Genomic DNA, 26825 nt, shown 5'->3' with positions numbered 1-26825 from the left:
TTTCATTCTGCTCTCCACTGGAGCCCATTTGTATCCCACACCAGTGCCTCCAGCCAGAGCAGCTCACTGCAACCAGGACACTCAGGGCAGGGTGGGAGAGAAGGCAGGCCACATTCTGACCCTTCAAGTGCTGAACTGAATCTCAGTGTTTCTAGCCCCAAAATTCACAGTTCTGTAACCCAAATTCCTTAAAGACCTAGGCAGTCTTAAAAACAACATCTACTTTTTGATGTATTATACACAACAATGTTCACAGACAGACTGTGTCAGACACATTCTTGCCAAAATGCCATTTATTGCAGTATACCTTTACATGGCATAGAGATAACCCAATGTTGCATCTTCTGTCAGAACTCATATTTCATTTGTACCACTTAAATAACACAGAATGTCATGTTTGTTTCACAAACTGTCAGTTAAGACTACCAAAATATACAGGTTTTTCCTTTCCCCCTAACAAGGTTGTGAGGTACAACTGATTTTTTCTACTTTATCTTCCTGTGCTTTACAAGAACCTTTTCATAGATAGACCTATCAAACATTTCTACATTCCTATACAAAGCAAAGAATTACAGCTGAAATTAACACCATCTGGTCATTGCATTAACCTATAAAAATTCATTCAGTAAAAAAAAAAAAAAAAACAAAATAAAAAAACAACTGAAAACAGAACAACCCTAACAAAAAAACATAATGGTTGTTGCAGTTTTACTTAAAAAACCAGCCAGCTACACATATGCACAAGTTTTCCATGTGCATAAAGAAGAGTTTGGAACCATTTTGGGGTTTTTTTCTTGTGTTTGCAGCAAAGGCACCAATTTTAGCTGCATGGCAGCTCAGGATGTTTTATACTTCATTTAAATTACACAGGTTTTTAAGTTTGTTAACGTGCAACATTTGGACCAACTGTTGCAATATTGTCCAATGTACTCTGATCATTCCCTCTGGCTCGACAGTACAAATATTTACATCAGTTGTAAACACTCCTCCACCCACCCCATACCTTCTGCACTGAGTGACAAGGAACTGAAGTGGCAAGAAGCTACCCAAAGGCAGAGCAGAAGTAAGGCTTGTACAGAAACACCACACTTGTGTTCACACGGTTTGAGATGCTCCGGAGGACTCCAGACCACCAGCGAGGCCCCAGTGGCTGACATCTAACAGCACACTGACCACACACAGCTTCAGGCATCCAAACTGTGCTCAGGGGGTGCTTTTCTGCCCTTACTAGACTGACATCCCTGGAGGGGCTTCTCTCCAAAGTGCAGGAACAGCTCCCAAGGAGCTGCTCCGGAGTAGCGAGAGTCAAGCACACCAACTGTTGCATCTGTTTAAGGCCACCTACACTCAGCCTTCCCCAGGCTCATTTCAGATGCTTTCTCTACTCCTTAGCTGCAGCCATGAGGTGCTGCTTCCCACCTCCCAGCCCTGTGTGCCACGGCACCCTGTGGCACAGAGGGCAGAGCGCGTTCCGAGAGCCGCAGTGACCGGCTACAACACAGCCCTGGTCACCTGCGACTGCCCGGGGTGAGATCAGACAGCAGGACAGCCACCCTCCACTCAGCACCAAGGAAAGGGAATGTCTGAGATGAGACTGCTTGGAAAAATCTACTTCTTACCTAAGCCTTGAGAGAGAGAGAGAGAGGGTAGTGGGACAGCCCAACACTATTGGCAAAATTAGCTCTCTGCTTAGTTTTGGGGTTCTTGGGGTTTGTTTTTTGCTAGTGTACGTACCAGCTGCTTAGGAGCTGGCTCTGAGTATGGGATAATGCTTCCAAAACATAAGTTATTTTAAACCACGTGACAGTCAATTGTTTACCCTGCCCCTCACACCTCCTTTTGGCAGAGATCAAGTTCAGCTTGATGTTTCATAGGCATTAAGTGCTCCAAATACAGCTGTCAGAAAGAGCTAGAGGACAGCAGTGTACCAAATGTCTGCCCAGCACAGCCACTTGTTACACTCAAAACACATCTATGAGTTAAATAGGAAGGACCCCTGCTATACAGAATGTGAGCACTGGTAATTGGTTATTCTTGCTAGCCCTTTCCCTAAATATCAAGAGTTTTATACATACAGTGCTCCCTTATCTTCTCCCCACCGCCTGTCCCAGCAGTCTTTAGATAAACCAAGGTGAGTTTAGGAACTTGCAGTTCCAATTCTGTTTAAAAAAAAAAAAAAAAAAAAAAAAAAAAATAATAACCCAAGTTGTGCAAGAAAGCAGGGAATGTTCAATGAATCCAGATCTACTTTGTAGTTTAAAAATTTCCAATGGCAAAGTGGTAAGGGCAAATAACCCAATGATCATATGGCTTAAGTTTAATGCAAAGCACACTAAGAGGTCCACGTGCAGGGAGAGAAGAGTCCAAGAAAGATGGAATAAGAAGTGTCCTGAAGATCAGTGTTTATGCATAGAATTCCTCTTGTTTGTGTGGTTTTTGGTATCCTCCATTAGACTGTTTTGGTTCATCCAGTGAATAGCTGCCTTCATCTTTTTTCTTCATTCTGTACAGCATAAATGCAACTAGAAACACTGCAAACACCAAGCCTACAAGTCCTCCAGCAATAACACCTGGAAGGGGAGAAAAAGACACAGATTACTCTAGATGCCATACCAGATAGTGCTACTATGATTTTAAGTTCCAGATTGTTCCCTACCCGTCCCTGGCCTAATGACTTAATGTGCCCTTCTATCCCCTCCCAAACCAAGCACCTGCCCAAATACAGCAGCCAGTCCTAGGGACATGGATCTCCCACTGGGCCATGCTGCACAGCACACAAGGCTATGGCGCTTAACCCTGGTAATTTGACTGAGGCAGCAACAGAGAAATTTTACTGTAACTTTTCAGAAGGGTGAAGGAAGAGGTTTAAACAAAGTAGCAGATAAAGCAGCCACTGCTAGCTGCTATTAGCAGACTAATACTTGCCCCTGTTAGGGTTTTGACATCACAGAATCATCACCCTCACTTCAGAGGTCTAATGTAAAAGGTTGGCATCCTTGCTCAGAGATGTATTTGCACAACCACAGCTTCTGCTGCCAGGAGACTCCAGGAATCTGCTTTTACCAACTAGAAACCCAAAATATTTGGTACCTCCAAGAACTTCTTTTCTGTCCATAATCCCTGAGGCTCCTGCTGCTTTGGCATTCCTTTCAGAGTCAGCCAGTACTTCTGAGTTCTGGGTGGGGAGAAATTCCTCGTCTTTAGTCAAGATGAAGTCTCCCTGTTGGGACATACAGGGCAGGTTATTCATGTTTCTCATCATGTCTGTCCACCAACATAACCCATTAAACCAATCACTGGTTTTGACTAATTAACACCCATTCCCACCAAACCAACTTAGTACATGCTACTAAAGACTACATCTCCCTGCAAAGGGTGTCAGAACTGTTAGTCCTCACCGGGTCTCCAGAGCCAACTTCAGAAACCTCCTCATGTGTAGGAGCGACATCCCCCGGAGCTGTGGCCGCGGCGGTGGCAGCCACCTCGCCCTCGCCATGGACAGTAGAGTGGGGCTCAGGGACATCCTTGGTGTCTGGTACATCAGAGCTGGGGATTTGAGGCTCAAGCTCATGGACCACAGCAGGGGCTTCTGAAGGAGTCACATGAACCACAGAAGGAAAGTGAGCAGTGGGACTTCTCACTGTTGTTGTGACTACATGGCTTGTTGGTTTCCCATCAGGTGAGCCCAGGATGGATAATTCGTCCCTCACAGCTACAACTGGTTTCTCTGTCACTGGATTACTGGTTGCAGAAGGAGATATTGCTTCCTTTTCAGTTCTGCTCTCAATCCCATGAAATGGCTGTTCACTGAAATCCACTGGTGCTGCCACTATTGAGGAATTAGTTGATTCTCCTGGGATTTTCCAGGTGCGAGACTGATCAGTCAGGGGACCTGCAAAACAAGCAACCAAAAAAAATATTATCCTTGGCCAGTTTAGAGGCCTATTAATAGTATCTTCAGGACACTGGTCTAAGGAGGATGCTTAACCTTCATAGTCAATTTTCATAATAACCAAAGTTCAGTTTGTAATTCTTCATCCTTTTCAGTGGAATAAGGAAGGGACAGACCAATGTGGTACTCAGCAATACTTTGTTAGTCATCTGCTTCTCCCCAGGGCAAAAGTGCCTGTTTGTGGTGAGGTTCACAAGGGAAATCTGCTTTCAGTACATTGGCTCCTCAGGGTAGATATCTGAGTCTTTTTCCATAAACACTTTTATTTGATTTAGAGCAGTCACACCTTCAATCTCAACTGCATTTGGAACTGATTTCAGAGTCTTGATTTCTGCAGAGTATAATCTAAAATACAAACTTGTGGCTGGAAGGAAGCAGAAGCATAGCATGCTTCAGCTTTCAATAGCCTACTCTTTTCTCACTAGCATCCCCTCAACTTCAGTACTGAACACCAAGGGTCTCTCTCGTGCAGTTTAACAATCATTTTTGTAGACTTTCCCCCCTACCCTAAATCCCCCTTATCACTTATAAAAACCTATGGCCCATGGGAACATGCACATCTGACAGATAAAGTTTGTACTTGATACATGTTGGTAGGCTAGGGTTTACACACCTTCAAACATTATCTCCTACCTGCTCATAAAGGGCTTTGTTATGATCTCTCTTCCCCATGTGTGAAGAATCACTCCAGTTTCATAACATTCTTCACACATGTCACATTAGCAGTCACAAGGAGTCTACCTCTGCTTCTGCTCCCTCTCAAGTCTCCTACAGCTCATTTTCTACTAATTTTTAGAATCTCAAGGAATACAAGACTAATAGGTTAGGCCCTTTCTCTGTTCCCAGCTCTCATATTCTGGGGTGTGTGTGTGTGTCTGTGTGTGGATTCCTCTCTTCCCCGTTCCCTTAGGTGCTTACTGAAATCTCAAGTGCCACATTCTAGAAGGATCAAGCACTACCAGCACAAGTGCTAATAACTCACCTGCACCTGAACCTGAGAACGCATCTTCCTCATCCCCAGATGAATCAAGGTCTTCAGGGGGAAGGTTCAGATTTGTAGTTTGCTTTAAAGAGAAGAGCAAAAACATGTGTCAGTGATGAGATTGAAGTGATCAGGTTGCTTGCGCAGTCTTCTAGGGGTTCCTAGAGGTCACACAAAATTTTTTTGTTCAGACTGCATTTTTTCTTCTTCCCTCACTCCAGCTCCCCTCCCCAAAAGAGTAGCTCTGGTATTGGAAAGGTCAGTCTTGCTGTCTCCTTTCTCTGCACTGCTTCCAGGCTGCAGTTGCTTTGGGAAAGAAGAAAGCAAGGAATCCATTCAGTGTTGCATCCTGGGAGCAGGCAATGCCCACCAGCCTGTTCCAGGTGCTGACTGTGCCTTCCCTATCTACCAACTCACTCCATCTGCAAATCACTGCATTAATCCTAAGGAGCAGAAGGGAAGGCAAAATAGTTTGTCTTCTTTCCCTTTATGACTCAAATACTGTTCACATATCTGAAACCAAAGGACCTAGCTTTGGTCTGAGCTAGCTAGAAGGAGAATCCAAGTCCCTTTTTACTATGTGTGGGCACTCAAAATAAGTCCAGAGATAGAAGCCAACCTTCACTGTTGGAGAATAAGCCCTGAGCTTTCTCCAGTTACACTCCAAGGAGTGCACTACCCAGCACTGAAATTCAGTTGCTGAAACAAGAGGCCAAACCCCTGTTCTATGGCACTTGTTTGTCAGAGCATTCAACACTCAAAGCTATTCAGGATCTCCAAAGAAGACAACACTCTTTCAGTGTTTACTAGTTTACTAATTACAGAATGATTATTTCATGCATCTCATTGGCCTGTGCTGTACACACTTACTGTTCCTATCACTACAACATGCCTGACTCTCAGCTCATGACGAGCCTCAGGTTTATTTCTGCAGGGCTACCATTACCTAACCAGCCATCTTTCCTTCTCAGATTTCAAACCAAAACCCTCTAAGTCACTTCTTCCAAATTTCATCTTTTTGACACCCAACTACATTCCCCATTTCCACAAATTTTGACTTCTATCTCATCCTCAAGTCACTTTTGTCACATCTTTCCAGCACTGCCATCTGCAAGTTTAGATGTAACATTGACTCATCCAAGCTGTGGGATCCCTATGATCCCAAGAAGCGCAGAGTCTCATTTTATTATGTAAAAAAAGGACATATATTCTTGCCACCAGGCCCACTGTATCTCTCTAGCTTGCATTAACACAATGTCACTTTAAAATGAATATGACATTCATCCTCATCCCAGGGAGAAGTTAGCCAGCACCATTATGTACTGTCAAAACAATCCAGCTCTGTAGTTTTCACTTTATTACCCACAATGGATGTGTTTATTGGTCCTATCTCCTTGTTATTCTTAAGATACCAGGTTTATACAGCTTTCTCTTCCATCCTTAATATGTTATCCATTCCCCACATTTCCACAGAACTAGTTTCCAAGGTGGTTAACTAGCCCATTAGATTCTACCTCTCTGAAGACAAGTAACCACGGTGCCATCAATTTTTTTAGCTCTTTTCTTCCCTACTGAAAATAAATCCCCAAAGCACTATTCCTTAAGCTTCTGCAAGCATATTTCTAGAGTGAATTGCCCTTCGATCTCTTGCTTAACGGCAAGTCATGAGGTAATTTTGACTTTTAGATTTGTCCCTGCTTGTTTGCACTGAGCTTTTGCACCCTTCCACAGAAAGTAGGTCAGATAAGTACTTCCCATGTATTTTCCTTCTTGTGTCCAAGGGTGGTGACTCACACAGGCTGATCTCACTTCACTTCAAATATTAAAGAGTACGAACTGCTGGTGCATAAAGAATAAAGAAAGAACTGCCAGGCTGCCCAACTCAGCTCCCTCATGTGCCCTTCCCAGTACCTTCAGAAGATAAGTGAGGCCTTAGAAATGGCACTGCTTTTGTTGATGGGGGGTTGGAGACCATTTTTCTCTCTCACTTCTCACACCAGCAATGGCAAGCACAACCCTTTGTTCTTTCACTCAGCCTGGCTGAGTGCAAAAGGGGAATGTGCTGCTAAAGGTGGGGGTTGCATTCTCCTCCCAGTGGGAAAACTTCCTGGAAGCCGCTAGAAAGCAAACTCTCCAGCTTTTTATTGAAGTAAGGCACTGCCAATACAGTTTAAGATTGTATCACCATACACATTCAGCTAGGATCAAGGCTGCCTTCACCCTCAAATCTGAATATTCAGGGTAGCTCACAGAGATTTCTAACAACACCTGGACAGACTGATCGCCTGCAGACCTCAACAATCCTCCTGAAAGGATCACAGACAGCCAAGAAATAAAATGGCAACTCTAGATCTTGACTATGGACCCTGCACCCCTTTGCCTTGAGGGGTTTAATAGGTGTGGCTTGTTCAGTTGCGTCACATTTCCTTTGCTCTTAAGGAATGTGTCCAGCCAGCCTACCCTTAACACCTCCCCTCACACCTGAGCTCTGAGCCTCTTCCCAGGCTGCTGCAAGCTCTGCTTCTCCACAGCCTTTGTAATGTACCAATTTGAATCCTAGTTTGATTCCTGTATCAGAGCAGGGATAGTGAGGTCCTCCTCAGGGGAGAGAAGCCCAGGGCAGCTCAGTCTAAACCAAGGGACACCCAAGGGTGTTGCAGGGCAGAGCTGTCCAGCAGCTGCTCAGCACCCATTCTCCAAACACGACCCACCAACCCCTGAGGCTGGCTGCTGCACGTAAGAATAACAGAAAACATGAATCAGGATCAGTAAAGCCTGCTTTCCACAGATTTATATGAGAACTTAGTGAAATTACATGTCCCCAAGGGTCTTGTCCCCTTGTCCCAGCTGCTCCTCTGGGCATTGTGGCACCTTCCTTTAACCAGGCAGCTTGAGGCTTAGGATCTGTAGGGGGACTTTCTTTGGCCCAAATACTCAAGGGAAGTACAGGATTATGCACATGTGGATAGCAGTCAGAATATCCACAAAGTGGTATAATTTTGTGACATCATCCAATTTCATGACACACGAGCATTAAGGAACATTTGCCCAATTTATGTAACTGTATGGTTATATAAGGACTACATTTCTTGCTCCATAAATTACAGCTTCAGTGAGCTTTTAAGATGGTAACCTCCCCACAAAACACAAGTACTGCAGAAAGGCCATGCTTCTATGATGATCTGCTGCTGAAGGATTTCAGACACAGCAAGGTTAGAAAACACTGACTCAGGACAGCATTGGAAGGGACTGAACTAATCTGGGTTTGCATCAGGAAGACAGACTGTGCTGTTCAAAGAACAAACACCTCATGGTCAAGGTTTTTCAATGACCTTTTATTGAAGCTGACTTACACCAATGGGAAAGGTTTTGATTAGCTAAGAGGATTAGGGGCACAGAACACTGGGTTATGCTATCATACAAAAGAGCTGAAAATAATTCCAGCTTAAAACAAGCTTACTTTACCTTTCAGAGAGTGGATCTCTGATGGTACCTCATGTAGTCTAGTCAAAAAATCTTTACATTCTTATCGAGCACGTACATCATGTTGCTTTTTACCATTTTACAAGCTTGTATGGTTTTGTTAGCAGTTCAGACAAGTGGTTGGAAATACTTGTCCAGTCCTTTTGATTTGCTGCCACTGAATTCAGTTGCATGTGAGGGCTAAAATTTTTAACAGTATTTTTGATATGCTTTAACCAGTTCTCATTAACCAGTGGAAGACCCTCTTCCACAAGATCAAAGCAGCCTGTTTAGGGGAAACCCTGGGGTGACTGTTAGCTTCTGCTCTTGCTGAGCGCTGCATTGTTGCAGAACAATAGTTATTCAGTTCTGCTGGGACAACCAGAAAGCTGCTTAGTGGCATCTTCAGTTTAATCAACAATGGGCCAGGCTTTCACAACTCATTAGCAATATTATTGGATCCAGAAGGCTGACATAGTCCAGAATTTTTTTCTTTTTTAAACTATCATTTTTAGCTATTCTTCAGTCTTCATCTTGGTCAGAGTCTCAAAGCATGGGTTCTTCTGGGCTTATCCCATCAGCTGCTACAGAGCTCCCTCCTGCTACAGTAGAGATCTGAAGCCCTCTCATGATGAGGGGGAGATTTGTAGTTGATTAGTTGATCTAACCCTGCCCCAACTGAGAACCACATTTATTTAATTTGATACATGCAAAAGGAAAGAGCTTTTCTCAAATTGCTCTTTGAGGTAAGCAAAACCACTGGCTTTGCCACAAGCTGCTACAAGCCCTTAACTAGATTAAGGATGATTTGTATCCAACTCTTCTTAATCCAGTTAGTGATCTGCAGTATCAAAAACACTTGAAATCCTCCATTATCTGAATAAAGCTGTTAAATTTGCAATTTTATTTCCCCTAATAAATCCTTCTTACTCAGCTGAAAAAGAATGAACTGTAGTGAGCTCTCCCACCTCAAACAGCTTCCTAACCATCCTGTGAGAGAATTGCAACTGCATGGGAAGGAAAACCAATAGTCTGCTCTTGTTTAAGAGATATACAAGAGCAAGACAAACATTTGCCCTGTAAATTGGCTACAATAGAGCATCTAGAAGAATACTTTCAAAGGATTTGAACAATTAATTCTTAAATAAACTCAAACAGAAAGGTTTGTCTTTCACTTTTTCCTATACACTGAAGAGCAGAAATGCTATGTGAGGCAGAGCAGCACAAAGAGCTTCTAACCTCAATGTAATATTGGTATTAGTGTGGGGGGAAGACAAAACCACCTGCTGAAGGAAACTTTAGCTTTGTTAAACCTTGATATTCTGCAGTTAATAGCCCATGCACAATTAATTCCTATCCCAGATGTTCATGGTCAGAAGACAGCTTCAATGGTTAAGGTGGAAAAAAAATTAAGAAGAAAACCAGCCAACAACCAAAAAACCCCACAACCAACTATATAAAACCCACCAGCAGCATCCTCACCTATCCCCCTTCTTTTAGAGACATACAGGCTCTGGAATTAAGTTGGCCATTCAGACCTTTAATAGTCAGTCATAAATTCTGGAATAGCAGAAAAAGAGCTGATGCTTTTATATGGCAAGTCAAGAGTGAAGCTTGCACGCAAGCCTGTTACACCAGAACTCAGCAGCAGTGTGGCACCACCTCACCTAAATTCTCTTGCAGTTGTTTCTCCTGCTACGCCACTGCTCAAAATAAACCCTGGTGCTCCTGGTGATTGCGTAGGTTAATGAAGTATTTCTCTCTTCCTAGAGTAGCCAAAGATGCAGACTAACAGCACAGGCCAAAGACAGCTACCAGCCACCCCACACACAGTTCAAAAGCTGGACAGCCTAGATTTAAGCAGTATCTTATCCCTGGCTACTGTTCCAATCAAGGACTGCTGTGACAACAGGAGTGTTGGAACTTCATGGTCCCTTCCAACCCAAACCTTTCCATGATTCTACAAACCAAGTCACTAGCACTTCTCACTTCCTAGTGCTCTCCCTGTTTCAGATGGTGGTGTTCTCCTGAGCCCTCAACAACCTTTTGATGTGTATCAACAAGCTTCAGCATCCCCATCCTTCCATCCATCAATCTGTGCCACCTGCAGCAAGGCTGGAGAGTGGCTCAGAGGGTGCTCCTTCCAAAGAGAAGCAAGTGGAAAGCAAAGGGGGCTCTTTTGCTCAGCAAGGCAAGCACCATTTTAGCAGAAAGAGGTAAGCAAGCCAGTTAATCCGGCTGCTTGTCTATCAGACCATTATTAGTGTAAAGAAATATGGAAAATCTTGGTCAATTGCATTCTTACTGGCGTCCTCTTCTATTTTTGCCGGGTGACATGAGAGAGGAACTATCTTTGAGGGAGTGTGTTTGAACTCCCTGATCACACAGTAGTTTCCTCTTGGCACTCAGCTCTCAAAGGCAGCAAAACACCTTCCAGTAGCTGCTCAAAACATGATGAGAGTTCTTAGGATCTATTCCACCATGGGGAGAAAAAAACCAGACTGTAGAGTGCCCACTGTTCACTAGGCTGTGATCCTCCTTTTCTTCCAGCTGTAGGAGCATACCCTGATCCCCTGCACAAGATGCAGTGGCCAAGGAAGAGCATCCAGCTGCTCCACAGGCAGAGCAGCCAGTGTCCCAATGCTTCCAGAGGCTCCACACTATTGCCCAATCAGCTTTACATTTTCTCCTTAGAGTGACAGGGCAACTTTTTTAATTAAGTAGGGCAGAAACACAGTAATCAACATGCCAAGAGCAAAAATGAACCAGCCTGTCGCCACCAGGTTAAGTTTCACACTGCACAGCAGGGCCCTTTTAACTCCCACCTCCCACAAGAGCATGTCACTTCATGCTTCCTGGACCATCCCCTGCACGTCTGTTTGTGCCCTTTCATGGTGAACCAGATCAGGGAACTGCTCTTGTTAAACTAAACAAAACGAAAAAGAAAAAGCAAAGAAAAAAAAAAACACAAAACCAAACCTCACCCCTTCCCCCCCCCAAAAAAAACCACCAACAAATCCAAACCAAAAAAAAAAAGTAAGAAGAGGATAAAATATCATGCAAAGAATTTTCCAGCAGGACCAGTTTCCCAATCCTACTCAGTGCGTGAATGCACAAGTGTTTGTGTTGGCACAGGGCAGAGCGTGGCAGCCAGGGCTGCTTAAGCATTCACACAGGCTCACAGCCTGCACTCTGGGATGCTGACACTCATTCCCCAGCCCGCCATGCATTATGGAAATGCACATCACCAGACTGCAGGCAATACACAAATCAGAACCTGACTCAGAGGGCCACACAGGTTCATACAAAAATGAGCAGGGACAGGGCTGTAGGGAGGGTTCTGCAGTGTCTGCTCATGGATCATGTTTGTTCCAAGGTCTGACAGCAGCGCTTCTGAGTTCTCCCAGTCCTGGGAGCAGGAATACACAGTAGCAAAGGCTACACAGGTATGCTGCTCAAACCAGAGCAGTTCTGTTTTCATCCTGAGCCACCTGAACTTTACAGGAGGCCCAGTGCACTTGCCATTTATTCCTGGACAAAGAGTACACTGAACATCCTTCATCACAGAGGGCTGAGCAAAGCTGGAGTAGCTGCAGTCCCAGAGGGCTATGGATTCCTCAGCAGGGGAAGCTCATGGCCATGCCCATGGCAGCAGGGACAGCACAGCAGCTGTGCATGGGAGCCCTCTGTGCCAGCAGTGCATAGAGCACCGTGCCAGCTCTGATACAGAAGAGCTCACCTGCCTCTCAAGTCCCTCTCAGCCAGCCCCACCAGAAGCCTGCTCAGTCCCTCAGCAATAGAGAAGTGAGTTACAGCCTGTGCTCCTGCTTTTTCACCTGGACTATGTATCAGACAAGGAAGTTACTACACACACTGCTTTCACCCACACCAATCTGCTCCTTCCAGTCAAGCAATGCAGCCCAGGCGAAAGACTGAATTTCACCACAGAACACATGCACAGACGTGGCCACAATAGGCACACAGCTTAACTCTGTATCACAGACAGGCTGTCACAATATGGCCAAAACTGGGGTCCCTTTTGTCTCCCACATTCAGGGCAGCCAGTGCTTTGAAGATGCAGTCTAATGAGAAAGCTCATTTCCCTGCAGCTAATCTCATGAGAAGCAGCCAGTTCAGTTTTATGTTATAAACCACTTTTCTTTAAAGATCCTTCCCTGCAGCTCTTTAACATACTTGATAGTTCAGGCATTTGTTTCTTGAGCTAGCAAAAGAAAGCCACAGCCAATACATAAGCTCAAAGGGTTGTGCAAAGTAGGTGCAGCTCACTGAGGCCATCCATCCTGGGAAATTAGTTTCAATCTACTTAAACTGGCTTGGGAGATGAGCACTGAGCTGCCTAAGTCAAGACTAGGCAAACCTAGATTGTCTTAAAACCCTCTGATTGAAAGTCTCAGCACTTCCTACTTCCTAGTGTAGCAAAACCAGCAGGGAAGAGTCACTCTTACAGCAAAAGCCACTTCATCTGCTTGTTTAGAAAGGAACAGACCAGGAATTGCTTGGTTTCAGCAGAGGCTAGACATGGGCTGCCCATTCCTGAAACCTGTCAAAGTAAGGCTAAAGAGAGGAGCATGCTGGCAAGCAGAAAATCTTTATGAAATGGAAACCTGTCCAGCAGAGGACTCCAGCAGCCCAAACCCACACATTACCCACACGTACTGGTAACTACAGCACAGATATAAATGCAACCCTCTTGCCAGCAGAAGAAACTAGAAGTGACAGGATCTAAACACCTGCTGCCTCTTCCTCCTGCACACATGCAGCCCCTGCTGTGGAGTTCAGGTGAGAAAGAGCAACTCACCTCACACAAGGCAGCAGCCACAGCCACTTCAAATAAGAGACTGGACTTTGCAGTGCTGCCTCCTGCACATATAAACACACAGATTATGTCTTCAGCATTCTTTGCCAATTATGCCCAACCAGCTGACCTGTGGTGGAGGCAAATTCTTTTCTTTGCCCCATCTCTTGACAGCACTCACCCTGTTCAGCACTGAGGACTGTCACTGCAGTTAAACTCGCTGCAGAACCAGAGTTCCTGACAAGTGCAACAGTGGGCTTCGGACTGCCTGGCTGCTCCTTGGCAGCAGTGTGGGCTGGGGAAGCCAGGCTCCTTTCTCCACACACCTCAGAAACCACCCAGCTCCCAGCGAAGCAGCCATTGGCATCACAGCCCTGAGGCTGCTGAAAGGAGCCCGGGGCTGGGTTTGAGGCAAGAGCTGCACGTGGTGAGTGCCCCCATTTGTTCCTTTTGGGACTGGCTTGTCCCAGCAGCCCTGTGTGCTCCAAATGCTCAGTGAGGGGCTGTAGGCCACGTGCCAGGACACCGAGGGGCTCAGCCCTGCATGAGAGGCCTGGCCCGGACCCACACCCGGGGGCTCGGCCCTGCATGAGGGATCCGGCCCCACACCCAGGGGCTCAGCCCTGCATAAGGGATCTGTCCCCACACCCGGGGGCACAGCCCTGCATGAGGGACCTGGCCCTGCATGAGGGATCCGGCCCCACAGCCCGGGGGAGGACCTGGCCCTGCATGAGGGATCCAGCCCTGCATGAGGGGCCTGGCCTGGCCCCACACCCGGGGGCTCAGCCCTGCATGAGGGATCCAGCCCCTCACGCTCCTCCTGGCCAGGCCGTGGCTGCAGGACAGAGCACAAGCCTGCAGCACATCAGTGTGGGGACGTGGCAGAGGCAGCTCAGGGATTTTGGTCCCACGGGAGCACAGCTTGCTGTTGTCATCTTCAGCCAGTCAGCTCAGGAAGTCCCAGCTCAGAAATCAGAGGTGTGGCTATAGCAAAGCAAGATGTGGTCTGTGCCATCTCAAGTCCTCAGATTAGAGTGGTGGCACCCTGTGCATCACTGATGCCTCTCAGCAGCACCAGAGCACCTAGGGAAGCCTGTTTCCTGGAGACAAATGCTGTGCAATTTGGTTGGTGGAACCATCACCCATTTCAAATGAGCTCCATGGCAGCTTTAATGTGATCAGCAAACTACCACAAGCTGTGCTACAGCTGCACAAGTGCTCTGACCTGAGCAGATGTGGTCCCAGAAGTCAAAAACCACCTCATCACAATGCTACATGGTATTCTGAGGGGGAAAGACACTTCTGCTTCACCTGAACAAGAGAAGCCAACACGCAGCCAGGAACAATTGTCAGACAAGAGAAAATGCAACAGCCTTCAGTGTCCAGACACAAGTATAGGAAAAGACTCAGGTTCTTATTTCAAGAGTTTCCTTCTTCTCCACCCTGAAGTCCAGCAATTACCTAATGTGAGATATGCCAAGAAGCCAGGAAACCAAGCTCTAAGATTTCTTGAAGGATCACAGAAACATTTTCAGTCTACTGCTGATATGTACAAGTTTCTAATTTGAGCAAATTGCTTGCAGTGCTACATTAAATTAGTGAAATCCAAGTTTCAGATAAAAATCCCTAGTGTACCAAACCAAAAAGCTTGTACTTAGGGCAGGACTTGAGGCTCCCAGCAGGTAGGATGTTGTTTAAACCTCAGCAGAAAAATGAACTTGCAACCCAGTAGTACCAAAGGTCTCAGCTAAAGCCATTGGTAAACTTAAGTAAGACTTCTTAAACTTACAAATGCTTGGCCTTACAACAACAAACAAGCTGACCAGCTGTTCCAATTAGTGACAGAGTTACAGTGGAACTGCCCAGATAATGTTTTATAAGAGGATGCATTCTGCAGCAACCGGATATGGACAGGACAACAAAAGTTACCTTCTGTTTGCTCACACCTCAGTGACAGAAACACCTGCCAGCTGCAAGGCCTGCTGCTATCAAACTCTGCTTTATCTTCCCAGCTGATCTGCTCACAGTCTAACTTACACAACTTACATCAGCTCCTTTGATCATGACAACATCCCAAGCCTCAACAACCCAAGACAAAGCCTCTTTGATTGCTTTTGTGAAAATTCCTCATTTTCTTCAGAGGGATGCACAGTGAAGGCTTGTGAAATTAGTTTTTGCTACTGTCCTGGGGTGACAGGACCTAAGCCAGGACAACTAACAATCTGTATTTTCCATACATGCATCCCAGACATGTTTTCCCTTGGATTGCTGCATTTCAATATAAATCTAAAACCCAACTTCTCAGTTGCAGCATCACCACCAGCCCTTTTAACCACAGCCCCCACTGAAGAGCTGATGGATCAGGGGACTGGGAGCACCCAGAAGGAGCCGCCTGGCTTGAACAGGCACCAATGCAATCTCTCTCTCCTATGTGCACACCAGGTGGCAGGACCAGGGACATCCCAAAACCTGACTGCTTGGTGCTGTTGCTTGTCAGTCTGGTACAGAAGACCTTGACTATTTGCAAGGGAGCTAGAGAAGCGAAACTTGGGCAGCAAAATGAAGCAAGAGTTGGCATTCCACAGCACCCTTCTGATTTGGTCACAGCTAAGCTCCAACCAGTTCTAAGTGACTCTGTTCTTGCTCAGCAGGGCTCACAGCAGCCAGCACCAGTCTGCTAGGAATGAACTCATGAGTCCCAATGGACAGCCAGTGGCTGGACTCACACAGACCAGGCAGGCAGCTTTACATTTGGGTTTGACCCAATGGAAGGCAGTTCCTGCCTCTTGGCAGGTCTTCACTAGCACACAGTGGATTCAATGATCCTTGTGGAGCTCCAATTCAGTATATTCTATGATTCTTGGTGTTATTTTTATGTTTGTTTCTATGGCTCACCATTGCCAGCTTAGATCTGATGAAATCAAGTCTCTCTACATTATGAGGCATGCTAACACATTGTCTTATCCACAGGATCTGTGTTGACTAAGCCAAGGTTGTTTAGAATGCAGAAGTCATCCCTGTAACAGATGCAGTTACACTGCCATGACTAAGCCATTCACAAGGACTGAAACATCACCTGAAGCAGGAGGCACATCTCAGATCAGGAATACCCTGTTCCCCTATCCCAAGAGTCTTCTCAAAGAGGCACTTTCACCATTACCCCCTCCTTCCACAACAGCCATAGCAGCTCCTGAAGAAAAGCACCATGCAAGTGTGGTGGGTGCTGCTGGTCTCCTTGGAACAAACAGTAGCAGCTCAGATGGTCTTTGGGCACAGGCTGGACCACATTCCACTGAGTTATTCTAAGGTGGAACACAGTTCAGACTGCATGCATTCCCTCTGAGAGATTCATGCTCACAAGCACTGGAGCACACACAGCCAGGGATCTACCCACATGAAATGGCACAGACCAAGCTCACAGCACTCCTTCCTAGGACACTAATGGTCTCTGTGCTCAGGTTTACAAAAGCACTGCTAATCCTGCACATGCTACAAAGTTCTGACAGCAGTTGCCCATTCAGAGTTAAATTATGCAACACCTCAGTGAGATTATGAGAGCTGACTGGTGTACTTCCATGCTGAGTCACGAGGGTGTTGAAGTATCATTCCAGTCATGAAGCACCAAATGAAATCCTCCCACCAGAAACAGTCTTAAAAAACCCTGCTGCTGCAATGGTGCTCCAGTCACCTACTGCTCCAGTAATCTAATTAATGGACATTAAGCATTTCTTGACCAAACACCTACTGGATTAAACTGACTCTGACCCAGTCACCCAGTTACACTGTTTCACACCACATCTGTACAGCAGAGCCCTGAATGAGGGACTGTTGCAAGGTGAGATAAATCAGAGCTTCCTTTTGATCTCAATTTATATCTTTTGATCTCAAGCCTCATCTCCTGCTGTCATTTTTGGGTGTACAGCTTGTTCACTGTCTTACCAATGGCCTTCTTTCAGAGCAGCCACCAAATGAGGTGGGCAGGTTAGAGTTTAGTAGATGTTACCATGTTTGTGCACTCGGGATGCTCTCCTGCCTCATATGGACAACTGTAAGATTCCAAGCTGTGATTTGGACGTCCCTGTGTTTTACACATCTATACTGTGAAGAGACAAGAACCACTTCTGTTCCATTAGACCACTAATGCCACTGCTGACAGATTGACAGGCATCATGACAAGTCAATAAAACAGTGCTAATATTGCAAGGCAAGGTGAATGCTTTACTACCAAGTTACTAGCACAGCATGTCCCCTAGTTCAGACCAGTTTCTGTCAAGAGGTGCCATCAGTATAGCCAAGATGTGACATAACAGATCAGACTTGTAAGACACTGTTCAAACATCACTAAGTTGAAGATATTTCTTATATATGAATAAATGTCTGGGTCTACTCTGTGACTAACCACTCTAGCCAGCATATTATCCCTCTGAATAAAGCAGAGCACAAAATGCTGAAGGACCACGTTATGGGCCAAGTCTAAAAGCACAGGCTGAACCACTGGCATGTACCAGCACCATCAAAGCAACACTGAATGCTGTCCCAGGTGTGTAGTATTCACCTCACAATCTTCAACTGATGGATTACACAGGACTTCTCACACAACTGTATTTGCTCAGCTCTCTGAATTATACAAAACAGGTTCAGTTTTCAAGAGAAGAGTTGTGATCCTCTATTGTGAACTTTCACTTTCTTTTACTGGATACTGCAGTTTTCTCAACTTCATAATATTCTGGGCCTGCAGCCAGAGACCCACTGGCTACATCATACTAGTAAATTAAATAATATCAGAACATCCCCAGGCACTAGAACACCACCAATACCATCATATTATTAGAATGATTTATGGCATAGTTTTGAGCCTTGCCAAGTAGTATGCCCCCAAATAAGCACAGGAAGGTTCTCAGCAGGCAGTCTGCTGAGGGGGGTGCATTACAGAATAGGCCAGACAATGAGATTTCCTACACAATTGTGGCTCTAGTGTTTAAGTTGGCCACAAGACACCTTGTGTCAAACGTGCTTTACTGTATGGGTTTGCATGGTAGGATTTTGGTAGCAGGGGAACTAAAGGAGCGGCTTCTCTTACAAGACAAAAACTCCCGCATGCCTGACAGAGCCAGTGCCAGCCAGCCAGGACAGACCCACTGCTGGCCAAGGCTGAGACCATCAGTGACAGCAGCAGCGCCTCTGGGATAACACAGTCAAGAAGGGGAAAAAGTTATTACACAGGAGTAATTGCAGCCAGAAAAGAGAGGAATGAGAAGATGTGAGGGTAGCAACCAAGGTCAGTGAAGGAGGAGGGACGGGAGGAGCTCCAGGCCCCAGAGCAGAAATTCCTCTGCAGCCCCTGGTGCAGCTGTGCTCCTGAAGCCCATGGAGGCCCACAGTGGAGCAGAGATCCACCTGCAGTCCTTGGAGGATCCCACAACAGAGCAGGGGGACACCCAAAGGAGGCTGTGACCCCATGAGAAGCCCATTCTGGAAGAAGCTCCTGGGAGGACCTGTAGCCCCCATTGAGAGAGAAGCCCACAGCAGACAAAGTTTGCTGGCAGGACCTGTCACCCTGTGGGGAACCCAAGCTGGAGCAGCCTGTTCCTGAAGAACTGCACCCCATGGAAGGGATCCTGACTGGAGCAGTGATTTAGACCTGCAGCCCATGGGAAGGACTCACACTGGAGAAGTTTGTAGAGACAAACCCTTTGCAAGGGACCCCACCCTGGAGCAGGGGAACACTGCGAGGAGTCCTCCCCCTGAGGAGGAGCAGCAGAGGCAACGTGTGATGAACTAATCACAGCCCCCATTTCCCGCCCCCTTGAACTCCTGGGGGGAAAAGCTGGAGAATCTGGATTAAAGTTAAGCCAAAAAATGGCAGGGAAAAAGGGGGACAAGGTGTTTTCAAGATGTGGGTTTACTTCTCGTTATCCTACTCTGAGTTGATTGGTAATAAACTAAATTCATTTCCCCAAGCCGAGTCCATTTTGCCTGTGATGGTCACTGGTGAGGGACCTCTCCCTGTCCTTATCTTGACCCACAAGTCTTTTGTTGCATTTTCTCTCCCTGCCCAGCAGAGAAGGGCAGTGACAGAGCAGCTTCAGTGGGCACCTGGTGCCCTGCCAGGGTCAACTCACCACATTTACTTACAAGCACCAGTGTAGGAACATTTGGTGAATCTTTTTAACCCCTTCTGGCTGCATGCTGGGTGTAGGGGGGAGGGTACACTGAGCATTTAACACTCTTGAGCTACCAGAGTAATAACATCTTATTATTCATAATCGCATCTTCCAGCTTGTGTAGAAAGAAGCTCACCAGTGTTTCACAGCTCAGTGCAACTACAGATGCAGACTGGGGAACTTTCTGCAGGTTAAACACACTTCAGAGGGAGCCGGTGCTGCTGCAGGATTAAGCCAGCAGCTTTCTTCTGCAGGCCATGAGTCAGTCGATGTGAGAGCACGATAGCACAGCACTCCTTGCCACTGCCCAGACATGCCAGAGTCAGCCTCTTTTGTTCCGTGCTTTGTTCACTGATGGGAAAGTAGTCACGATCTAGATGATTCCTCCGTTAGGACAGAAAGAGATTTAGAAGTCAAAGCTGTCTAGCTGCAGGCTGTTGGGCAAGTTTCGATGCAAGCCTCACCACCACTTTCCACTGCATGGAGGTGCCACTCACACGCTGCTAGAGCCAGTGAGGTGGACAAATCTCATTTGTCCATGAAATCTGCTGGTGTGAGTCTCTGTCACAGTTTCATAAGCAACAGAGTGAAGTTCACACTTCACTCACTTTCACAGCAAGTGAGTGAAGAATATCACACATATTAGCATCTGTGTTAGATACGAATTCAGGCAAGCTTTGTGGTTCCTCTACTTTGGGCTTTACCCATCAGCCTTCTGACTGAAGAAAGCCTGGACTCTGTCCCTAAAGAAGATCCCTATTAGCTGGTCAATGGGATAACACGTTCTCTCCTCTCTGCAGATGCTTTTAGCAGAGGCTGATGTTTTGGCAGTTCAACAGATTGCTCTAATCTCCTGTGTTGTGCAGAGCATAGGTATCAAATCTCCCAGATCACCATGCTAGGGCCAGGGCACACAGCCTCCAAACTCTGCTGTCAGCTGGATAACAAGTAGCATGTGACAGCCATAGGTGTCTCTCTATAAATATATACCTATATTTGTATTTCTCCTCTCTTCTGGTCTCAAAGCATAGCAAAAGACAACATGGGATGGGATCCTGTTCTGGGACAGGAAAGAGCCAGGTAGTCTCTTCCTACAGCACTGTAGCTGCCAGCTCTGATCCCCAGAGAATACACAAAGGCTTCCAAGCAGCACAGTCACAGCAGCACCACTGCTATGACATGGAGCTTCACAAAAGCTCTCATCTGGAACTCGTTATATTAATCACCACTTGCTCTCTAGAAAGCAGACTGGCTCCACTCACCCCTGCCCACCTCTGGCTTCAATCTACAGCCTGCTCCTCCAGTAATCCCTGTATGAGCAAGGGGCTGGACTGAAGCTGCTGCCTGCCTCTGACCAGGATGTGTACAGCCACCAGCATTAGGAACTAATTAGCAAGAGCTTTCCTGTGTACAGCACAGGACAATCACGGTCTGCAGTGCCGCCCAGAAAGCATTCAGCACACTCTCCTTCCAAGTGGAACAGAGTTCAAGTTTCCTTACATTTAAAAGAGGCAACAAGCTCCTCATCACATGGCAGAGGCAGACAAAGAGCAAGCCCCAGTCTCCAGCTATGGTTTGTGTGTGCTCAGGTGATGGAGCCAGTGCACTCTGAGGAGTCGTTGTGTGAACTGGCTGTACTCTGCAGGTTGCCTGACAGGAGTGTGTACCTGGGACTGACCACAGCCAAAAATCAAGACTGTCAGCCTTTGCTTCTATGACTGGCAATCAAGACATTGACATTACTGCACAGGCAGTGTAGAAAAGCTACACAGTGGAGTATGACAACACAGAGCCTTCATGCATGGCAGGATACCCATGAGTAGTTTAAGCTGGGTGGCAGGCAGTTTCCTTATGTCATATCAGCAGCCTTGATTTAGTCAGGAGTCATTCTGCAAGAGCAATCCAGAAGACCTTTCAGTTATTAGAAAAGCCTGAACACCAAGACATAAAATGAGTGGACATTAAGGAGAACCATGATGCAAAAACATGGGCTATGGAGAAGATAGTCCAGAGAGCAGAGCAGCAAGACAGAGAGGCAAAGCAGCAAGAGTTCTTCAACTGAAAATACCCCAAGGAGTTTCTAACTAGAAGCCTAGCAGGGAAAGCCATGACTTACAACACCTCCATGACTCAGTTGTTACTACAGCTCCAGTGACTCAACGGGAAGTTCTATTGCCAACTCCATCCAAATCCCACTAACACACTGGTTCCCATCCAGCAGAGCAAGCCTCACTGGTGAGACTGGTCTCAGCAGCAAGATACAAACATTACAGTGGAGCATGGCAAGGAGCCCAAGCTAACAGACTCCATTGGACCCATGCCGGTTCCACAAGACCCAGAACGCCGACTGCAGCCAAGCACTGCTTGAGAAACAGAGAACTTGGGAAACCACCACATTAGCAGATGTTGCCCCACAAGAGTTGCTTGTAGGAGGTCCAAATGTTATCTCACCTTGAGGTGAGGCTTCACAGAGCAGTAACTTTTCCGTGAGCATCCCCACAGCAGAAAGGGCACTGTCCCAAGTTTCTAGGCCGGCCAGATAAGGCTCATGGCTGTGGTACACCAGTAGCCAGTAGAGCAGCAGCTCAAGTGAAGCACACTTGTCAGCCCTAACTTAGAGACCTGTTAGCAAAACTGACACTCAGCACTCCAAAGGAGGCACCACATGCCTTCTGCATTTAAGAATATCTTCTCAACCCAGAAATGAGCCTATAAGAAACATCAGAAGTCCTTGCACTCTTGGTCAAAACAACTTCCCCACTCTAAGTTCACTGCCTATATCAAAGTCTACAGAGTAACAAAAGCTCCTCTCATCTAATCCACAAATAAACTGTGTCTTTAAATATTACAATGCTCTGATGCTTACCCAACAGCTCACAACCATCCCCCCCAAATACAACCACTTATGTTTCTGCTCATATATATTCTGCTCACTTCAGAGTGCTGAGATGGGACCCAGCTATAATCCCTAATTTCTTCCACATTCTTTAGCAGAGCAAAACTACAGTTACACTAGAACAGAAGGGAGCTGCTGTTCTAGCCAGCAGCTGATGCTTCCCACTGCTTTGTTAGTTCTGTCCAGTCTGTTTGTTTATGGAGAGAATTACGATTAATTTCCACAGACAAAAAGTCCATCACTTTGAGCTAAATCGCTCTAGATAAAGGCACCAGAGTAAAGGTGCTGTGCTCCTCTCATAGGCAACTTGAGATCTAGCCAATAAAGCCTTGACAAAGCAACTCACCTTGGAGCAGACGTGCAGGGGCTGGTCAGATAATCGCCCTCTTTGGCTCCACTGATTACATCGCCTTGACTCTAATGAGGGCTTAAGCACCCAGCACACACAGACACCTACATTTAGGTGCTTCAGCAGCAGCTGAACGCTGTCCTGAGGGACTAGTGCCATTTGAACATAGCAAGCCCATCAATCTTCAGCTGTCAAAGAGTGCTGTATTAGACGTCTTCTACTCTTTATTATCTCAAAGCTATTAGAATGAAAACACTAACGCTGCAACGCTCAAGCACTGCAATTTTATAATTGGCAGCATCTACTCAGGAAAAGGCCCTATCTTCTCTCTCCCAAGAAGCTCCCTCCTCCCTGTAAGGAGGGCCTAAAACCCTCGCTCCTCAGATGCCAGAAACAAGTGTGGAATGTCTCTCTCACGGGTATTAGTATGGTTCTTGGACACAGGAATCCCTTCAAACAAGGTTAGGAGAGAGTGCTGGTATACAGGCCACCTGGAGACATCTGAGTACAGGCAATGCAAAACACATACTTAAAATCGACCGATTTTGCTGCTAAAACAGCACCCTACATTTCAGGTTTGTGCACTAACTTAATTTTAGAAGGCTTACAGATTTCTTGCACTTGCTGTAACTTGTCTCAGGTTGTTAGAGAGGATTGTTTGTTTCCAGAAATTTCAGAGTGCTGCCATTAAAACGTTAGCTCTTCTCACCACTTGAAACTGAGAGAAACCTGAAACAAAGATTACAAAACTGCACTAGAGCCCCTTTATACCATACAAACCCCAGCTCATTTGCTGCTGCTCCACTCAGAGCTGACCAGATACAGCAGTCACTATTTCACCGGAAGGTGGCCACCAGCAAGTCAATGGAGAAGCTCTGTTTACAGTGCTAGATGAATACTGTGACACTGTTCTGTGCATACTGTAGAAAAGAAGTGTTTCCTCCTTATCCATTGCCTGGATGTTTAACAAGCAAGCTGGACTACCCAATTTCTTCTAACTAGTTTATGTTCAGATATGACATCACCCTTGGAAAAAGGTTTGGCCTGCTCTGGGTAAGCTTCTGTCAACCACCAGCATGTACCTACACCAGACAAAACAATCAGAACCCTCCTCCTCTCACCATGGGGGCTGGATTGCCCACTGCCCTCCTGCAGCAGGATCAGTTGGCTTCTGGGCAGTGTTATACCTTGTAAAAGTTTCTATTTTAGAGAATAACAAGGTTAAACTCTTAAAGTGGTAAGATGTATCAGCCTTCTCATTTCAAGGAAGTCCATGTCTCCATCATAATAACAGAGCGCAATAACTCTCATAAGGAGTGTTTTAAGCAATAAAGTGCCACCTTGAAGGAGACCAGGAACCTCCCCAGTCATTCCTGCAGGTAAGAGTACTCAGGAAGAAAACAACTATTGTTTGGCTAGTTTCTTGCTCCTGTTTATTATTCCAATGACAATATGCATAGATGAGCCAAGTCACACAGCAAGAGCCAAGGGCCAAGCCATGTGCCAGCAGCAGTGGCATCCATCCCAACAATCAGACCAAGAACCCAACACAACCATGGCAATGCCCACAGTACTGCAGTCTGGCAGATTCAAAGTACTGTGCAAGGCCACTCTGCTTCAACACAAGAGGTTTTCAGACACCCAATCCAAAACAGTAATTATTTTGCATTGAGTGGGTGGGAAAGGCAGATTAGTCCCTGTCACTGACATTCTGACATGGGGGAAAAAGCCATGTGATCACCAGAAGGGAAACAGCCTCAGTGCTGAGTCACCCTGGAGAGCCCCAGGACCTCTGCTCCTCCATGTGCTCACCCTTGAAACCCCTTGAAAGGCCAGCCAGGCCTGAGCATCTCACAGGCACAGGAGAACTCCAGACAAGCATTTACTTCATGTCCTTCTCATTTCTAGTAAGGAATATTTATCACAGGGGAATTTTATCCAAATAGAGTAGAGAGGCTGCAAATTAACTGCAGTTTCCCCACTTCATTAAGCAGAAGCTTACTCAGAAGTTGAGAGCAGAGCCTTCCTTCCATGGAACAGTGCTGCCTACACTCACATGTTTGTAATTTTTAGCCATCTCATAACGACTCACTGCCATGTGGGCCAGGAGGGTCCACGCTCAGAACTACAGGCAAAGTTCACAGACACAATGGTACAGCAAAACCAGAGGCATTTTGAGCAGCTCAGATCCCACAGTGCACTTTGTTCTGCCACTCCTTATCCGACGGGTGCTGCAGTTTACCCCTAAGCAAGTTTTAAATCAATTATTTCAGAAAGAAGAAACCCCACTAGTTTTACTTTGATGGCCATGCCTGCTCAAACTATCTCATGCTCCACTTTTTTCTCCTAACTCATCCAAAGGGAAAGACTTCACAACCGGGGCACACTCTGGTCTGGGAAGCAAAGGTGGGAAGCATGGGAAGCAAAGAAGCATGTCCCACATCTCAGAAGAAAGGGACGGGACTGGGGCTTTGTGGCCCTCGAGGCGCGGCCACAAGATCTCCTGCCCCGCACCCTCCGACCGCACACGGGGCTCGACACCGCCCAGGCTGCGAGCACAGACCTGAAGCAGCGAGCACAGCACTTCACGGGGCTGGGTTTCCGCGGAAAAGCTCTCGCAGGCGGGGCGGGAGCAGCAGCAGGAGCAGAGCCATGCCCTGTCCGCGGATGACACCTGGCGGCTGCTGCTGCTGCGGGAGCAGGGCGCCCCACGGCTGCGGGCTGCCCCGAGAGCTGCTCCGGGACACGGCAGCCGGGACGGGCCTCGCTGCCGCGGGGTCACCGCGCCCCGGGGAGCGCCGGCACCGGCGCGGCCGTGCGCCCAGCCGGGCAACACCGGCACCTTTGCTTCAGCGGCAGAAAGCAGAGTCCGGGCTACCCTGCCCTGGGCCGGGGCTCTCGGGCACAAAGGCGGCGGGGAGCCACCGACCCGCGCTCCCCGGAGCTGCGCCGGGGCACAGCAGGAGCGCCCCAGCTCCAGGAGCCCCCCGTGACTTGGCCACAGCCGAACCACAAAGGGCCACATGCCAGCGCTCCCCGGACCCGCCGCTCACCGCCGCCGGGGCGCGACACGCCGGAGGGGCGGCGGCAGCATCCGAACCCCCCCCCCCCCCCGCCCCGGCCCTCCCGGGGGCACCGAGGGGTCCCGCGGCCGGGGGGATGCGGGCAGCGCCGCCCGCCCGCCCCGCGGCGCCCCGGGGCGGAGCTGCCGGCAGGTCGGGAGCCGCCGCGGCGGGTCTGGTTTGAATTAAGGCTGCCGGGGCAGCCGTGCTGGGGCCCGCCGCCAGCACAAAGGCCACCGCAGCCCTCCGCCCCGGCACGGCTGGGCACCGCTGCGATCCCCTGCGGGAGCCCGTCGAAGCGGGGAGCCGGGCGGTCCCCCCAGCTCGGCCCGGCCCGGCCCACCCTGCCCCGCCGCCCTGGCCCCGCACCCGGCCCCGCTCCGCACCCGGGCCCCGCCGCCCCACGTGCGCCGCGCCCGCCCCGCTCCCTCGGCTCACCGGGACAGCAGCCTGGAAGCAAAGGGCCACCAGCCACAGGAGCACCACGTTTATCATCCTTCCTCCTCGCCGGGCCTCGGGAGCGCGCAGCCTGCCCCTGCTTCCCGCCGTCTCCAACGCCGCTCTTGCTCCGCTCCTCTTAGAATTGTTTTAAGTAGCTGCGGGTTTGCTCCCTTTTCTCGTTTCTTTTTTTTGTTTTGTTTTATTTCCCTCCTTTTCCCCCTTCGCACGCAGCCGAACCAGCCTCCCAGCAGCGCTCTGCGACGGCGAGGAGTTGAACTCTGTCTTTTAATGAATCCACTGCAACAACCTTCACCTTACGGCCACCCCCCGGCCGGCCCCGCCTCCGCTCCCCTCCCCTCGGCTCAGCCCGGCTCCCCAGCCCAGCCCAGCCCGGCCCGGCCCGGCCGGCACGCCCTGCCCGCCGCCCGCCCCCGCTTGCTGCCGCGCTACCTGCGCCGGTGCCCCCTCCCCGGCCGCGCTGCCCCGCTCCCCGGCCGCTCCCCCGGCAGCCGCCGCTTCCCTTCCCCTGCATTCCCAGATTTCCTCTCTGGCAGAGGCATTGCTCCCGCCGAGCTTCCTTCCTTCTCGCTAAAAATAATAATTCAAAATAATAATAATAATAATGATACTGTTACAAGCCCTCCCTTCCCGTTTCACTGTGGGAAAAGCCCGGCGGCGCTCGGCTGTCTCCCCCCGGCGCC

The 26825-nt window shown here is 47.9% G+C and overlaps 1 protein-coding gene across 1 annotated transcript; it reads right to left on the bottom strand.

Annotated features, from left to right (window-relative positions):
* Positions 1 to 2206: 2206 nt before the first annotated feature.
* Positions 2207 to 26429, bottom strand: SDC1 (syndecan 1). The gene is made up of 5 exons (XM_058802571.1): positions 26122 to 26429; positions 4935 to 5016; positions 3399 to 3892; positions 3091 to 3220; positions 2207 to 2570 (listed from the first exon to the last, which is right to left on the bottom strand). The coding sequence occupies exons 1-5, from the start codon at positions 26176 to 26178 to the stop codon at positions 2404 to 2406; spliced, it is 930 nt and encodes a 309-aa protein (XP_058658554.1). The 5' UTR covers positions 26179 to 26429; the 3' UTR covers positions 2207 to 2403.
* Positions 26430 to 26825: the final 396 nt, after the last annotated feature.

This window comes from Ammospiza caudacuta, chromosome 3, assembly GCF_027887145.1.
Source record: "Ammospiza caudacuta isolate bAmmCau1 chromosome 3, bAmmCau1.pri, whole genome shotgun sequence".
Lineage (NCBI taxonomy): Eukaryota > Metazoa > Chordata > Aves > Passeriformes > Passerellidae > Ammospiza > Ammospiza caudacuta.
The sequence above is the reverse complement of the archived record's forward strand: the minus strand, read 5'-3'. Positions and strand labels throughout refer to the sequence as shown.